Source organism: Mastomys coucha, unplaced genomic scaffold, assembly GCF_008632895.1.
Source record: "Mastomys coucha isolate ucsf_1 unplaced genomic scaffold, UCSF_Mcou_1 pScaffold5, whole genome shotgun sequence".
Lineage (NCBI taxonomy): Eukaryota > Metazoa > Chordata > Mammalia > Rodentia > Muridae > Mastomys > Mastomys coucha.
This window is the reverse complement of record NW_022196911.1, coordinates 106,242,313-106,260,225: the sequence shown is the minus strand read 5'-3', so window position 1 is coordinate 106,260,225 and position 17,913 is coordinate 106,242,313. Positions and strand designations below refer to the sequence as shown.

The window sequence follows — 17,913 nt, the reverse complement described above, 5'->3', positions numbered from 1 at the left end:
GACAGTTGCATACACATGTGGGGGCTCCCCCGATCAGCTTCTTGCATGCTGATCGTGTTATCTGGAACTTACTGTTTAGTATTTAACTTACTGTTAAGTATTATCTGGAACTTACTGTTTTGGCTAGGCTGCCTGGCCAGCATCCTCTGGGATCTACCTATTTCTTCATTTCTCATTGTCTGCTCTATGGGGTACAGAAATGCACTGGCTCGCCAGAGATCTGAACTAAGGTCCTCATATTTGTACAGCAAGAGCTTAACCCATTGAGCCACCTCCAGCTCCTACACTTAACTCTCAAAGAAACCTGAGCCACAGAGGGTATTCCTCTCTATTTCTTCATCTCAACCCCGCCAAATAGAATGAGGTACCTTTCAGCTCAATCCAGTACCTGAAATATGGTCGAGACTTTTCTGTATTAAGCGTCAGTGTTAGTTTTAGGTTCTGTAGACTTCGGCCTCGACGTGGGCTTTTCTCTGTACTTTTCTTTTTCTTACCCATTCCTACCTTATTCCTGTTGGGAGGTCTCAGACACCTAAGAACACCCTTCTGCTCTTCAGTGTAGCTTAATTCCATACCCTGGCACTATTGCAAACCTCAACAGTAGTATCTCTTTGCTCTGGAATTGATAAAGAGAAAAGCAAAAGGAAACCAATGCTGGCTAAGATTGGGGATAGCTGCCCCCACTCCTAAAGGTAATCACCATTATTTTTACTTAGCACAAGCCATTTGATGAAGGAAGGGTGGTTTTCTTCATTTTCCCTAACACAAACAGAATTCAGTCTCCAGAAGTCAGGCATGGTGGTCTATGCGTGTAATCCAAGGGCTTGGGCATGAAACACATGCATGAAATTCTCTGTGAAACACAAGTGGATCCCTTGGGCTCTCTGGGCAGCCAGCCTAGACTACTTTGAAAGCTGCAGGCTCAGTGAAAGACCTTGACTCAAGGCACAAGGCAGGTAGTGACTGGGGAGTGCATTTATCATTAACTTCTGGTTCCCCACATGCATATGTCCACACAGACAGACACACAGACAGACAGACACACAGATAGACACACACACAGCTTTTATTATTTTCCTGCTTGTACCCATTACCCATCAGCAGTGTAAGCTTGCCTGAAACATCAGTGGAAGTACAGTTTTGAGAATTTGCAGATTGCTTCTAGTAGAAATTGACCTCTATTTTATTCTCTTGTCATGGTTTTGGTCTTTGTCTGGGCCTTTCAGGAATCCCTGTCCTTGTGCATCTTTTGCCTTTAGAGGAAAACATTCTGAGAAATCTCTCTTGTCTCTTGTTTTCTTTCATTGTATTGTGTGCATACAATGGTGCCAAGGCAAAAACTTGACAAGCAAGTTCTTATCCCCAGGCCATCCATAAAATTTATTCTACCCCCCTTCCTGCCCCCAGAGAGATCCATGCATGTCCTCTACAGCCCTCTTCTTCATGTAACATTTTTGGGTCTATGAATTGATTGTTGTTTGGTTATCATTTACTTAAAAGCCAATATACTTGTAAATGATTACATACCATATTTATCTTTCTGGGTTTTGGATACTTCATATAGGATGATTTTTTTTTCTAGTTGTATTTATTTATCTGAACTTTTCATAGTGTCTTTTTTTAAAAAAAAACAGCTGAGTTAAAACTCTTATGTATAAATAAACAACTTTTTAATTGAAAAAATGAATTTATTTTTCATTTTTTTCTGTTGAGGGACATCTAGGTTGTTTCTAGTTTCTGACTATTAAGAGTAGACCCGTAATGAATATGGTTGAGCAAGTGCTCTTGTAGTAGAATGGAGCATCCTTTGGGTATATGCTCAAGAGTGGTATAGCTGGATCTTGAGTTAGATTGAATCCCAACTTTCTGATTAACTGCCATATTGATTTCCACAGTGGCTGTACAAGTTTTCACTCCCACCAGCAATGGAGGAATGCTCTGTTGCTTCACATCTTTGCCAGAATGAGCTGTCATTTATGTTATTAGTCCAGGCCATTCTGACATGTATAAGATGAAATAGAGAGATAGATATATAGATATATATCTTAGATATTAGATTTTAGCTTAGCATTTTTTTTTTTTTTGACCATAAGAACAAGTAGGTCTCTGACTCTAATGCCTCCTCTTGGGACTCTTTTTCTTCTATTGAGTTGCCATGTCCAACTTCAATATGATGAATTTTGCTTCATCTTATTATATTTTATTTTGTCATGTCTAGTCGTTATCTCTTGGAAACTTGTCTTTTTTCCTAATGAGAGACAGAAAAGGAGTGGATCTGGAGGGGAGAGGAAGTGGAAGGACCTATGAGGAATGGAGGGAGGGAAAACTATAATCAGAATATATCATATGAGAAAATAATCTATTTTCGATAAATAAAAATAAATAAATAAAAAGAACTAGAGTGTGTGGTCTTTGCAATAGGAAAGATAAAGGAAATGAAATTGTGAGGAAAGGTCTCTACTATACATTAGCATGGCTGAAGTCAAGGTTAGAGAAAATGCATGGAGACTTACAACCTCCATGTTCTTTACACTGCAGAGAACCATTTCATCTGAGCAGTAAGAAACTATGCTTCCTGTATAAGCCTGGCTGGCAAACCACCATGAGCCAAGGACGGCCTCTTCTTTCTAAAATGTTCCTCCAGTTCTGCTAGAGCTTGGATTCCGTTTGTCTCCTAAACTCTCCAAGCATTCATATTCTAGATACTGAGCTGCTGTGTGATGATGCTAAGAGTAGTGCAACCATAGAGGAAGTGGTAAGTGTGGGTACCACTCTTAGAAGAAACTGATGCTCATCTCATGATGTATGTTAGCTCCCCCTTCCTGTCCTTGTACATGATACAGCCTAGGAGACCTTGCCAAGGTGAAAAGTGCCATGCTATGTTACTAGGAAAATTGACCAAAATAAACATCTTTCCTTTGTGAAGTACCTAGCCTCATTATTTTAATGTAACAGTAGAAAACAGACTAAGAAAGACTAAGAAAATCCTCTACTGACAAAGCTTGACATCAGTCCAGCTATTAAAATTAAACATCAGAAGGCCAGTAGAGAAGGCTCTGAAGGGTAAACTCCCAGCTGAGAGCCATGAACTGGTGGCTGGAAGAGTGTGCCATGAATAAACAGTGGGCAGAGTCGGGATTTGGGGAAGTAATAAGCATTCATTTAGATCAGTGACCTCAGCAGGCTACTCTTTATCCATTGGGTATCTATTCCTCTTAAGCACTTCATTTATTTTTATTTCTCTATCCTTTTCTCATTAAACAGGGCAACATGATCAAGAGAGAGATAAGTGTGCGCCAACAAACTTGTGCCTTATTACAGAAGAACCTTCTTAAGAAATGGAGACATAGAAGGGAGACATTGATGGTATGGTTCCATGTCCGCCACTGTCTCCTGATGATATGATGATATAAAAGTATTTGGCTCGAGAATCGCGTGTGCTTTTCTCCTATATCACCCTACACACACACACACACACACACACACACACACAAAGGAAGTGTGAGGAAGTGTGAACCTCCCTTAGACAGCAGGAACTGTTTTTAAGGTCATGATTATGTTTGAAGAGACTTCATTCAATTGGTTTAAAAGCATTAACCCCGGCCAGAAATTCAGAATTCATCAAATGTCTTTTAAAGCCACTAGTCACACTTCTTACCAGCATTACCACTTGTAGACACAAGAGTTAGGATGGTGATAGTCTAAAACTGTGGAATGTAAAACAATCCAGAGAAAGGGGTATTCGCCATTTTCTCATTTGAATCTCTCTCTTTTTTATCATCTATTTTTATTTTATGTACATTGGTGTTTTGACTGAATGTATGTTCGTGTAAGGGTGCTGGATACTTTGGAATAGGAGTTCCAGAAAGTTATGAACTGCTATGTGGGTACTGGGAATTGAACCTGGGTCCTCTAGAAGAGCAGCCAGTGCTCTTAACCGCAGAGCCATCTCTCTACCCCTTGAATTTCTTTCTTGTTTAAAAATTTTACTTCAGAAATATCAGAAAGGGTTGGACACATACTCAGCGCCAAAAAATATTATGAAAAAAAATGTCTAAGCTTATGCACTGGGGAAGCAAATTAATTTATTGGGAGTTTGGGAATAGCTAGGGTTTCTAACTACCAAGGCAAGGTGGTACCCCTCAGATGACCACCATCCCACCTAGGACCCTTTAAAACATCTTGTTGTGTAATCATGCTGTACCTACATTATGCTGCCTCTTCAACAACCAGATTTTCAACAAGTCAAAGGTGTCTCCAACTGGTTGCCAAGGTAGCACTAGGTGAGAGTATGGTAAACAACAGCTGGTTGCATTTTCTACTTTCTTATGAGGATCTGTCTCAGCACAGGCACTAAAAAGCCCAACGCATTCATGCCCCTATCAGTAACTGACTCGAATTACTAATGATTGTGTACCACACGTATTTCATGTGGTTTGTCCTTAAGACACACTGGACTTTTTACAATTTCTTTGTAAAAATAGAGGCAAATTCAGTGACCAAATGGTTATGGATGACTAACTTGGAATTCGTGATTTTCCTCTCTGTTGGTTGTGGGTGAATAATCTGGGATTGTGATGTCTCTCTCTGTCCTTGGGCTGTGTAGGAGTGGATGAGCTCGCTACTCCTTCTGCTTTTCTTGTATTGGTATCCTCATGGTCATGCAGCTACTGACTTGTCTTCAGTGCCCACCAAGGATCTCGGACGAGTCGATGCTTTTAGACAATCTGGGTTCACGATAGGGTACACGCCTGTCACCAGCATGACACAACAGATAATGGAGAAGGTAGCAGCGGCGCCTTTCATGGCAGGTATGTTTTCTAGTAACCTAAGAGTTAGGGTTTGACTCTCATCTGCTTTATTCTTTTAAGTCTTAACAAGATATATAGCCCTGAACATTTAGAGATATCAACATAGGCACTGGGTGTATTTTGAATTTTTCCATTCTTTGTTTTGCTTTTGTTTTAAGCTTAATTCAACATATTATCAGGGTGTCTAGGGAGATGGTTCAGCAGTTAAGAGCACTTGTTGCTCTTTCAGAGAACCTGCATTGGGTTCTCAGCACCCTTATAGCAGCTCACAACTATCTGTTACTCCAGTTCCAGGGCATCTAACACCCTCTTCTGACCTCTGCAGATAAGAATTTACATGGTACACATATGTACATGGAGGCAAAACACTCATAGGTGTAAAAAATATATTATTAGAGTTCATAAAAGAATATAATACTGTATTGTTGCTTCTACTTACTATAAGCCAGTGTCTGACTTACACCATATTACATTTATTAAAATGACAACTATAGAAATAATTTAGCTGACACCATATTATATTTTGTTGAAGTTGGCACAGTAATCAAATATTTAAAAATTAATTTTTATTAATTATTCCTTTTGACTGTGCCTCAATGTAACCTCAGAAATACCGTCCCCAGACTTTTAGACTGAATAATGTATTCAATGTCGGTAGTTGATTCAGCATTGTTTCTGTGAAGAACTTTTGTAAAAAATGACAGACTTGACATCTCAACGTTACCTCTCTCCAGCATTCACTAACAACAAATGTGTTCCCTGCTCTCTCATCTGCAGGTAGAAAAGTCTTGGGACTGGTGGATGAAGAAAACATCAAGGAATTAACAGAAAGTCATGTGGAAATAATAAGAGTCATTTTTTCTGATACATTCTCATATCATCTGAAATTCAAATTTGGACAGAGAATCCCAGAGTCAAAGGAACTCAGAGACCATACTGGTAGTTCTACACAGCCCCACACTACTCTCTATTTCAATGATGTTGACCCCTTCATAAGGATAGATGTTATTATGTCAGATTAGACAACCTCTTTTCTTTTCTTTTTTTTTTTTTTTTTTTTTTTTTTTTTTTTTTTTTTTTTTTTTTTTTTTTTTTTTTTTTTTTGTTTTTTCTGAGACAGGGTTTCTCTGTATAGCCCTGGTTGTCCTGGAACTCACTCTGTAGACCAGGCTGGCCTCAAACTCAGAAATCCACCTGCCTCTGCTTCCCAAGTGCTGGGATTAAAGGCGTGAGCCACCACTGCCCAGCAACCTCTAAAAATGTCTGTTCCTGCTCACGTGTGTTAATATATTCCATATATGATTGCTTTACATGGTTACATGTATATGTGCTTAGATGTGTATGCATTTGCAAATGTATATGTATATATACAAACAGTGTTATTTGTAATATATAACTGTAAAATATGTATGCACTTACAAATGTATATGTGTACACACTCTTAAATACTAATAGTGTCGTTTATAGTATAGCTGTATATAGCTATACTATATAGCTATAGTATAGCTGTATATAGCTGTATAGTATAGTATAGCTGTAAAATATTTATAGATGAAATAGGAAAACTTCTTAGATGAGATCAGGCACATTCTGGGTGCTATGTCCACAGGCTAAACTTCCGTTCAGATGCTTAAAGTTACATGAACAAGAAGTTTCCAAATTTTCATGGTAAAGAGGGTACCCATCTCCAGAGGAGCACATGATTATTGGATTTATCTTTACAATTTTGGTTGGCACAGGAACCAAGAGATATGAATGTTAGAAGCAATCTTAGGACAAATGAAATCTTGAGTTTTAGTAAAGTGGAGATTCCTACATGACTCTGGTGGGGCAGAGTAACAGCAAGGCAATAGACAAGCTTGCCTGCATGGTCAACAAGGCAATGAACAAGATCAGCTGTTGTCAGAGGAAGAACGAAAGGTTGTTTGTGTTACCTAGGGTTCTGGATGAAAGTCTGGACTGTAAAAACAAAGATTAAATTAAAAAAAAAGAAAGGAAATTTACTTTTGAATAAGTATAAGATTGAGTTCACCTTCTTTGGGGTTTGGAATCATGTGTTAACTTGCCCATCTGGCCTGGGAAAAATCCATTAGAAATATGTCAATCAAAATAAACCCCTCTTTCCCTCAGTCATTTCAGTCATCAGGCATTTTATTGCAGCAAAACACAAGTAACAAATACACACATCACAGAATGTCCTTGTTGACAAATACATAATTATTAGATGGTATCTATAAAGATTTTTCCAATACAATATTTCTATTAATTCTTTGAGAACTTCATGCAATGTATTTTGATCATAATTATCTGACACTCACTCCTCTCCATGACTCCTTTTTGATCCAATTCCCACCTCACATCCCAATTTTATGAATTTTATGTTCTATTCTTTAGTGTGTGTGTGTGTGTGTGTGTGTGTGTGTGTGTGTGTGTGTGTGTGATGTTTGGATGCTCAGAGGCCATTGGATCTCTTGGAGCTAGAATTAAATGCACACATGTAGTTAGCACACAGACAAACTCAAACAAAACACACATCCATTTAAAATAAAATTAAAACAAATTTTGAAGAAGATCATTGATGGAGAAGGGGTGGAAAGACTGTCAGATTCAGAGGAGTCGGAAGTTTTCCATGAGGCTATGTCTCCTAGGAGAGTCAGAAAAGCTACATTCATGAAGTCTCACCCACATGACCTACACAAATATGACACAGACAGACATGCTAATGTGGATGTAGGAAATTAAGGAGGCCTCTGCCTTATACAAAGAAACACAGGCAACAAGGAATGCTAAGGACAGGAAAAAAATAGTCTTCCCTAGGGAAGAGCACATTAATTGATTTTCTGATACCTAGAGGTCAGTCCTGAAAACATACATAGAAGTAATATTATATAAACTGAGCAGGTTACATTTATATATTACATAGTATATGTAGTTATATATGTAATGTATTGATATGTATATATACACATGAAAGCAGAGAGAGACACTTGAAAGGGTTTGGAGAAAAGGAAGGCAAGGGGGATTTTGTGTAATTATAAGCTCAAAAATTTTAACAGTATTAAAAAAAAGCTTGCTGGGATGATCCAAGGTAGATGGTTCCCTGGAGATCTCTGCCTGACTCACATAGAATTTATGTTTTCATAGATTTTGAGCAGTTGGAATTGGGGGCTGTTGTGAAGTCCACTGTTTGCTGTTCTCAGGGTAGAAATAACCTAGAGTTTTTGCTTATGGTTTCTTTTGTCCACAAAGCTCATTGTTATGGAATGTATGAAGATGTTAACTGTCTGATATCAATATTCTGGGAGGAAGGATTTGTGGCTCTTCAAGCTGCCATCAATGCTGCCATCATAGAAGTAAGTGCAAAATGTTGAACGTACTCAGATACACAAGACAAATCGCTAGAGGCATAAAAGATACAAGGAAGAAAATCCACATGGCTAGCCCTCTTCTTTCATCAATTCATTCATTCAAGGAAAAAGTTACTAAAGTTGCTGTATGTTATATAACAAAGACAAAAATCTGAGGGAGAGTACCGCTTGCCTGGTATCAGCCTTGTCAGGAAGCCATGTAGGTAAAAAGAAAATCATCAAGCAGATGCTGGCTACCATAGGGTCTGTCTTAGCAAAGCAGACGCTGGCTACCATAGGGTCTGTCTTAGCAAAGCAGACGCTGGCTACCATAGGGTCTGTCTTAGAGTTCTGTTGCTATGAAGAGACAACACAACCAAATCAACTCTTATGTTAAAAAAGCATTTCCCTGGAGGCTTGCTCACAGTTTCAGAGGGTTAGTCTACGATCATCATAGCAGTCCATGATTATACAGGCTCGGTGCTGGGGCAGTAGTTTTGAGCATTCCACTCTGATCCACAGGTAGCACACAGAGACCAAATGAATGAACCTGAAATGAGTTTTTGAAAACTCAAAGCATACTCCAGTGACTCACCTCCCCCAACAAAGCGACTCTGACTCCAGCAAGGCCACACCTCCTAATCCCTCCCAAATAGTTCTACAAATCACTTTGCCTTTGCGACCCATTATGATAACTACTACACTCACCTTGCCTTGGGTAACTCAGTGCTGCTGTCTTATCCTTGCTTCTTTGGGGGGCATGGGCAATTAAACCGTAAAATCTAATTCATTTCACTAAAGCATCAGTGACTTCAACCCTACTAACTGGGGACCAAGCCATCAAACATACAAGTGGATGGGATCTATTCTCATTCAAACCATATCCCAGAATGCCATGGGATAATTTCCAATCAGAATAATAGTTAAACTTGGAACTTGAGGTAAGAGATGTATTGAATGTACAAGTTTAGAAAAGGCATTTCGAACTATTCTGTAGTGATGTTAGCTGGGGAGTTAGACAGGGGGGTAAAATCTGATCATTGTGGGTGAACTCAGAGTGCCTGAGCAGGATCCAAGTGGATCAGTAGCAGGACATGAATATGGAATTTTCCTCTAGCAGATGATTGTGGCAGGCCAGTAAGGGATTCCCTGGAAAGGGATGATTTAAAACAGAGCATGTCATTCATGATCTTGCAGGTTTTATTAACAGGGATCACTTTGTCTTCAGACCACAACAAATCATTCGGTGATGGAGGAACTGCTCTCAGTGTCGGGGAAATTCATGAAGATCCATCCTTTTGTCAGTCAAGAAGGAATTCTGACTGATTTCTTCATTTTCACCTGCATCATTTCCTTCTCCCCAATCACTTATTATGTGTCAATCAATGTTGCAAGAGAGAAGAAAAAGATGAAGGGCTTGATGATGATGATGGGCCTTCAAGATCCAGCATTCTGGTGAGTCAAATGCAGGACAAACAACTAAATGGGGCTCCCTGAGAAACTGGGCATTTTGGCCTATGTACATGAGAACCAGTAGCTCTCCAGCTTTTTGCGTTATCCTGCTGCATGAACAGATCTTGGTGTAGCGTTTGCCATGTTGAGGCTGGGTGTCTTTTCTGTGCTTTTCTGCTTAAAGTGAAGATTTGGGATTGCTGAGTAGCTGTGAAGCAGAAATGACTGGGTGGCTACGCACTCAGGTGACAGTGTCAGGAAAGTTAAAGACTGCTGTTGCAGTCACAGGTGGCATCGCCACTGGAGGAGGATCACCGGGATGAAAGACACCAAGCATCAAGAGATTCTTCAGGACTGCAGAGGGGATCGGCAAGTCTGAGGGGTTGGGTTGGCAGAAGGGGATTATGGGCGCAGAAGGGGATTGGCGAGTCTGAGGGGTTGGGTTGGCAGAAGGGGATCGGTGAGTCTGAGGGGTTGGGTTGGCAGAAGGGGATTGTGAGCATGGCACAGGTAGTTTGATCTTTACATACTGAGTCATTTTTAGACTAGACAAGCATCTAGGAAGGGCAGAGGTATGGAAGTGGCCGTTGTAGAGAAGGAAACAAAATGGATACAAAGCCAACTGTGTTGGAACAAACCAGAAAGAGTTCCTGCTAATGCTACAATCCTATAGCTTTGTATATTTGTATGTCAGATCCCTTCTATTTATGATCGTTACACTTTGACTCCCTTATTGAATTGGTATTGGTAGAAAATGTAGAAAAGCCGTGAAATCTAAGGACACCAGAGCCAAACATCTGGGCAGGAACCGTAACCATTTAACATCTGCATTTGTCAAATTCTCCATCAGTAAGTCAAGAAAATATTAAGATGGAATTTCTGCATAGTCTTGGAGTGGGAATCTTATGATTTAGCATTTATCATGTTCTTAAAACATTCCCTTACACATAGCAACCAGTATATGCATTAGAACTGTTTTGTTGGTTTTTCAGCTATGTCTTAAATTGGTCTTTAATTATTTTTTATTTTACTATATATCTCATAGAATGTGTACAGTAAAGAAATTGGTGAGAAAAGGCACACTGATAATTTTGAGATAAGAGAAATAGAATTATCGAACTTGGAAGGATGGTTAGTGGGAAAAAGGATATTCGTCGTCCCCAGTGAATTCATCCTGGGGCTTACACCTCATAGCTGCATATCCTAAAGCACGCAACACCTGAAGAATGGCAACACGGAGGAGTGAATGAATGAATGAATGAATGAGTAGAGTACTAAAAGATGAAAGTATACGTGAACAGATTGATGAACTTTAAAATTATTTTAAAATTGATCATATATCCTCATTTTCTGTTGTGTTTCAAAGACTAAAAGAGAATTCTATTTCCACACCAGGCTATCCTGGGGTCTGCTCTACACTGGCTTTGTCTTCATTATGGCTCTATCCCTGGCACTTGTTATCAGATCTGCCCAGTTTTTTATTCTAACCAGCTTTATGGCGGTCTTTAGTCTCTTCCTCCTTTACGGATTATCTATGGTGAGTTGATTTAAAATTCCCCTTGCCCATCTCTTACCCTAAGAATTAAGTATTGTCTCAAAGAGGTCATTATTTTACATATGGTAGTTTTTCTATCTTCTCTTTGCACACAAAACTCCATAGACAAGTACACTTTGGTGTATTATGTAACAAAGTTTGCGAGACATAATTTTGTATTTGTATGATAGATCCCTTCTATCATTACCATTATTATTATTATTAATTATTATTATTACTATTAATTATTATTACCATATTATGTTAGATAAATGTAAGCCACCTGGGTGTGCTCTCATTCTAGATCGCTGTGGCCTTCCTAATGAGCGTCCTGGTGAGGAAGTCTGTCCTCACTGGCCTGACTGTCTTCCTTCTCGCCATCTTCTGGGGAGGACTAGGCTTCACAGCCCTGTACAGATACCTCCCTGCACCTTTGGAATGGACTCTCAGTCTTTTTAGCCCCTTTGCCTTCACACTAGGAATGACCCAGGTGAGGACCTGTTAACCTATTGATGACATCTTTCTTCTCTCGAACTCATTAACCTGCAGTCATTTTCACGTGCAAAGCCCTAAGATTTAAAACCCTAGAATACAGCACTCCGATTTGACGAAAGTGACCTTTGAAAGCTTTGAGGGGATTGGATGCAGCAAAGTAAGCCATTTAGAAAGTGGGGGAGGGGGGTAAGGAAACATGGCTCCTGGAGGGATGGTTCAGTGGGTAAGAGCACTCTTACCAGAGTTTGGTTCACAGCTATCTGCTGGGGCACCAGGCATACACACCACAAACACGAACTTGGAGGCAAAACACTCATACGGATGAAATAAGTAAGTAAATAAATTTAAAAATAAGTAAATTTTTTAAAAAAATTTCTAAGTTTGAGCGCAAATGCCAACTTTGAATGCCTCCTCACTTTTGCCTCATGTTCCAATTTCATATCATGGCACTTACAATTATAGTTGCCCATAGGTCTATACTACCGAAGGTTTGCGAACTATAGTATACATCTCTTCTATGTTCACAGAGCAAAGTAGCTGATGACTATTTTACTATTGTTAAATCCAGTTTGAATTTAACTTTTATTGTAAATTTAATTTCTCTTCATTTTTAAAAAATTTCAGCTCTTACGTGTGGACTATGATTTAAATTCTAACACACCCCCTGATCCAGCCAGTGGCTTAAATCTGATTATAGCAACCAATTTCATGCTGGTGTTTGATGCGGTTTTGTATCTGGTCCTGATGATGTACTTTGAAAAAGTTCTGCCAAGTGAGTACAGATGTGATCAATATAGACTACCATTGTAATAATTGTATTTCCTAACCAGATTTCCTAACGTGTGTACTATTCATACTTCAAAAACAGCTCCAGTGTCAACATGAAGAAAACCAACTCATTACCATTGGCCAAATCAGTTCTTCAGCTGTCTCTGCCCTTGCTTGTTCAGACTTGAAACCTACATTTTGCATATTGAGTCACTGACCTTTCTTTCACTTTCTATAAGTTATGGCTTGTTGCTTTGTTGATGTTCACTTGTTTATTAATTCGTTGTACTAGGGAATCAAGTCGGGACTTCACACATGCTAAGCAAATGCTGTACCACTGAGCCACTGGCTTCATCCTTTGTCTTATTCCTTTGTAGGAATTGCTTTAGAAAGCTCATTTCTAAGTGGGTCTGCTGATGATGGATATTTATAGCTACTTTTGTGTGACTAGCTAGCTTAGCAATTCTGCATCCTAGCTAGACATCAGAATCACACAGGGCAATGTACAGAAGGAAGAAGGACGGTTCAGGCTGGAGAGATGTAGATGCAATCTCTCAGTGAAGGGAGCTGGCTACTTGTAGTTTTAACAATCTTCCCAGAGTATCACAACACAAAACTATTATTATCATCAGAGCCGAGTGGATCGGCTTTTAATCACAGATTTTCAGAACTGAGGCCAGCCTGAGTCACAGAGTGTGCCCGAGGCCCCCTGAAACTTATTAAGATCCTATCTCAAAAGCCAAAGCCAAAGGATGGCAGAGGCTCAGTAGAGCTCAGTGGTAGAGCTGTGTGCATGCCAGAGAAGTTAAGCACTCTCATGCCTTCAGGTGGCTCCTGGTTTGGTTTTGTTTTGTTTTCCCAATATTTTTTCTAGCCATAAAGACATTATTCATATGTTCAGTTTTTTTCTGCTTTAAAACCACCTTTACTTTCTTAACATAACAAAAAAATGCTCGTTAATCCCAAATCATCCAATTCTTTGATTTTTGCCTACCATTCTTCTGCAAAGCTTAAATATAAGACTAGAAACAACTTTGTTCACATTTGTTCAAGAAAGTAAATATGAAGAACAGAAGAAAAAACTAGTCCTGTGAAATGCAGAAATCCCACAGCAGTCAGGGGCAGAAACAGGTAGTGGCTGAAAACATCAAGCTTCCAGTTCCACAGAGAGCTCAGCACTTACTGTGTGAAGCACAGTCCACGTGAGGAGTGTACTTGAGCTCTAAAATTCCCCATTCTTACAGCAAAGGTCAGTTGCAGAATATTAGAGAACTGTGTCCTCTCCTTCAGAGCACTTCCAACGCTGGGAAATGGAAGCAATGATAAAACTCCAATGGGTTAATTTCCACCAAGGTGCCTGTGATGAACACATTCTCAGAATAGCCTGCAAACCTCATCCTTTACTACAAACGTGCTGTTCGTTTCCCTTAAGTCGTATTACATCTTTCCAAGTATCTCCTCTAGCCAGCCACTGCTTCTCGAGGTCTTCCTTTGCATAATATGACACTTGGACTTAAAAACAGAATCCACCAGGTCTAGAGGATCTTACCTTTTTAATCCCCAAATTAAGACTATTTCAAGCCTAATTGTCAGATTTATGAAACTCCTCCTTTTAGAAATACTTACAGTGAGCTTCTATTTCTTACAATGGAGAGATCTTGGTGAGATTTTCCCTGATAAAGCTGCAGAGTTGCTTCATGTGGACCATGTATGCATTCAGGTTTGGCAGCAAAGGCTGGCACAGATGGAGGTGTGGCAGGGGTGGGATAATTGATGGCTGACTCAATGGTTACTCATCTCTTGCGTCTCTAGATGAATACGGACATCAGCACTCTCCCCTGTTTTTCCTGAAATCCTCATTTTGGCTACGAACACGAAAGCCTGCTCATGTGATTCTTGAAGATGAACTAGATTCCATTCCTTCATCAGATGGCTCGTTTGAACCAGTGTCCCCAGAATTCCATGGGAAGGAATCCATCAGGTAACAAGGATGAGAGCAGAGACACAGCCAAGGCAGAGGAAGCTCAAATTTTAGCATTGAAAGCAAGCAAAGCATTCTTTAGGTCTCTAGATAGTGAGGGGTGTCTCCTGCTATCTGCAATAACTCTCGCACTGGAAGGATAAACAAAAACGTATTCAACAGATCCTTTCTGTCTCTGTCTCCCTCCCTCTTTCCTTCCTCCCCTCCCTCCTTCTCTCCTTCTTCTCTCTCTATCTCTTTCCCCCTCCCTCCCTTCATTCATCCATCCTCCTGCTCTCCCTCCTCTCAAAACTGGAGATCAAACCTCTGACTTTGCACATGTTAGACACACTATATCACTGAGACATACCCTCCACCCATTTTTAACTTTTTAATTCTTGAAACAGGGCTTCACCAAGTTGTCCAACCTAGCCTTGATTTTACTCTGTAGCCCAGGCAGGCTTTGAACTTGCAACCTGACAGTTTCCACCTCCAAGATAGCTGGGGTAAGAGGTTTGCCCCACCAGCTTCAGCTCCAGTTATCACACACACACACACACACACACACACACACACACACACAGAGGCACAGAGAGGCACACGCACATGCACATGCACACCCATAAAGTAGGGAGGAAGGAAAAGGAGATGTTGCAGAGACAGACACAAGAGGAGCTCAGGAAGATGTGTCACTGAGAGTGTGACAGCACATTGTCTAGTTCCCAATAAGAAAATAGGAACAAGTCCCCAGCCTGCCAGTATCAGTTCCTCACCCTCCCCCACCCCCAGTGATGTGACTTCTCTCATCCCTTGAGCCTCTGAGCTCCCAAAGCCCACTGCATTCATTTCTCACCAGTGCATTATGCTAGTATTTGTCCCAGAACCTAAATAAGCTCAGCTAAGAAAAACAATGTCTCCACAAAATTCGTTTCATTTTCTTTTCTCTTACATCTCTTCAGCACCACCTTCAAGTGTGAGGACCATGAACTGGCCACACAATGTGCTCAAAATATAAACAGGGAAATAATTTGTTCAATGTGAATGAACTCTTTTTGATGATCAGTAGATGACAAGATAAGAAATATAAGTCTGATTCAGTTGCGAATTCCACTCTTCGTGGATAAGAAAGCCAAGTGCAGTTCCAGATCTAGAATATCATTCAGTGTGTAAACCTCCCCCCGGCCACGATCACCATGATCTTCTATGCTTGTTGAGTATTTACTGTGAACCAAACACTGTGCACAAAACAAAAAGCTCTATTTCCCAGCCCCAACACAGCCGGAAGTGCTCTGAAATATCAGCTGGGGAAAACCAAAGCTTACCTGAGCAAGCAGAAAATAAGTAGAATAAATGGGATGAACTCAGGTGGGCATGAGAGCAAAACCCGTGTCTCCAGCTCATGGTCCATTGCTTCTCCATCTTTCTCTACCTCTAAACGTCCTTGGAGCTCTTCAGCCAAGATGATTACATACACACCAACTGCAGGAGTTCATGGTGGTTCTTTCATTGTTGTAAGCCCATATCATCTCTCCTTCTAGGTCCTTGGCTTTGCAGTATAGAGACGATCTTGTTCTTATACATTAACATTGCCTCCCATCCCATTACATGGCATGTGACTATCTGCAGTGGAACACATGCACAGAGTTTACTACTCCCCCAGAGATGCTAATGGCCTAGAAGGCAGTAGAGATTGTGCCAGCCACATAGCCAAAGATGCCTAAGAGTGATGAGATTTCTGAACCCTGAAAATAAGATCCACCCATCCCATGAACCAAACCACAAGGCCCAACTGAAGAAGTTGGTTGCCTAACCATGCCTTTTCTCTTTTGCAGAATCAGAAATATTTCAAAAGAATACAAAGGAAAGCCTAATAAAATAGAAGCCTTGAAAGGTAAATAATAATAATAATAATAATAATAATATATGGATAAACTTTTAAATGTAAACACAATCTATTTTGATGAGCAGTTCTTGGTGAAGTTTTAAATTTGAAGTGTTATTTAAGTTACATGATAAACTTTGCCTTTCAATACCTTAGTTCTATTTTATAAAACTTTTATAAAAGTTAGAATAATGTTTTGAAATATGATGTATTTAAAACCTATACTGTGTGATACTGTGTTGACCTAAGTAGATTTGGGGTCTTTGATCTACAAGGTCAAAGTTTTCTCTTGTAATTCAAAGTACTATATGTTTTCTTTTTTAAATACATAAATACTTAAAATTTTAAAAGAGGTGCCTACCTTAAAGGACTTATGGCCATGTAGTATTTTATCATTAATCTACTCTTCCACTCAATGTTAACAAATATTTCGCATGCACAGGGCAATGTCAACGAATCGATGGCTGTAACACGTTTCAGTCATTTAAAATACCAAATTATATTTTATTTAAAATACCAAATTACATTTTATTCAAGGAGATAAAAAATCCAGTTGGCTCCAGAGTAGAATTGTGTCCCCGTTTTAGTTATTTTCTTGCTCCCACCTCCTTGTTTATGTCATTCATCTGTCCTGTTTTCCCTTCCAGACCTGACGTTGGACATCTATGAAGGTCAAATCACAGCTGTACTTGGTCACAGTGGAGCTGGAAAATCGACACTGTTAAATATCCTTAGTGGATTATCTGTTCCTACCAAAGGTAAGGATTCAGGCTGGTAAATAAATCAGCCACCAATATAGAATCCTTTGGCTTATTAACAAGCACAAATACCAATGGAAATAAAGCTCACTTATAGTATTATTCTATAACAAAAGTATGCACCATCATTGTGTATGAAGGTTAAGTATTTTATGGCCATCAGTCTCTTGGTCCTTCATTGCCATGTGGCATTCTAACTTGTCTGCCTTAGCTTCTGCTGCATGACAAACATTCCCAAACTTAATGGCGTAAATAGAAGTGTTTTATCCTTTCTGAGGATTCTGTGGTTGCTCTGTGCAAAACTGAGTGGGGCTAGGTGGCTTAACATGGCCTTACCCACATGTTTAAAACTTCGGTTAGGACAGACTTTGTTTCCAAGGGCACGTTCCACACCCAAGTGGCTAGCCTGACATTCTTCACCCGTCAGCTTCATGAAATGAGCAGAAAGAAACGAAATCATAGATGGAGTTCTTCCTCAGCCTCAGCTCCTACCACACTTGCCAAGGTCTCAGCAGACACACAGCTAAGCCAGAATGTGGGTGGAGGGCTGGGGGGCATTATCTATAGCGCATCTTCACAGGGGAACTGCAGAGGGCAGCTTTTTGTTTTCAGAGTTCCTTACAACAATAATAGAAGTTGATTGGTTGAGGGGATGTCTCAGCTGATAAAGCCCTTGTTCTGTAAACAAGAAGAGTTGATCCCCAGCACCCACATAAAACAGTGAGGCCTCTGAGCCTGGAGCTATGGCTCAGCTGTTAGGAGCACTTGATCTCACAGAGGACCTCGGTTCAATTCCTGTCACTCACACGGGAGCTGACAAGCATCTGGAACTCCAGTTCCAGGTGATCTGACACCCTCTTCTAATTGTGTAATAGGCTCACATGTGGTGTATGTATATAAGCAGGC

The 17,913-nt window shown here is 40.0% G+C and overlaps 1 protein-coding gene across 7 annotated transcripts in view; it reads left to right on the top strand.

The window, feature by feature from the left end:
• The window catches only part of LOC116077728 (ATP-binding cassette sub-family A member 8-B), an 80,420-nt gene that overhangs the window by 9,686 nt on the left and 52,821 nt on the right, over positions 1-17,913 (top strand). For 3 of the 7 annotated variants that reach the window (XR_004113315.1, XR_004113316.1, XM_031352468.1), the window contains exons 2-13: positions 2,539-2,755; positions 3,265-3,366; positions 4,607-4,811; positions 5,589-5,750; positions 8,061-8,164; positions 9,387-9,613; positions 11,006-11,147; positions 11,449-11,634; positions 12,264-12,411; positions 14,220-14,388; positions 16,200-16,258; positions 16,897-17,007. Coding sequence is in view for 5 of the 7 variants with exons in the window: in XM_031352468.1 (XP_031208328.1) it covers positions 3,271-3,366; positions 4,607-4,811; positions 5,589-5,750; positions 8,061-8,164; positions 9,387-9,613; positions 11,006-11,147; positions 11,449-11,634; positions 12,264-12,411; positions 14,220-14,388; positions 16,200-16,258; positions 16,897-17,007 (1,609 nt within the window). In the remaining 2 variants the exon portion in view is untranslated. Of the gene's footprint in view, positions 1-2,538; positions 2,756-3,264; positions 3,367-4,606; positions 4,812-5,588; positions 5,751-8,060; positions 8,165-9,355; positions 9,614-11,005; positions 11,148-11,448; positions 11,635-12,263; positions 12,412-14,219; positions 14,389-16,199; positions 16,259-16,896; positions 17,008-17,913 lie in introns of those variants that run through there. The other 4 variants (XM_031352469.1, XM_031352470.1, XM_031352471.1 and 1 more) reach the window with 4 other exon arrangements.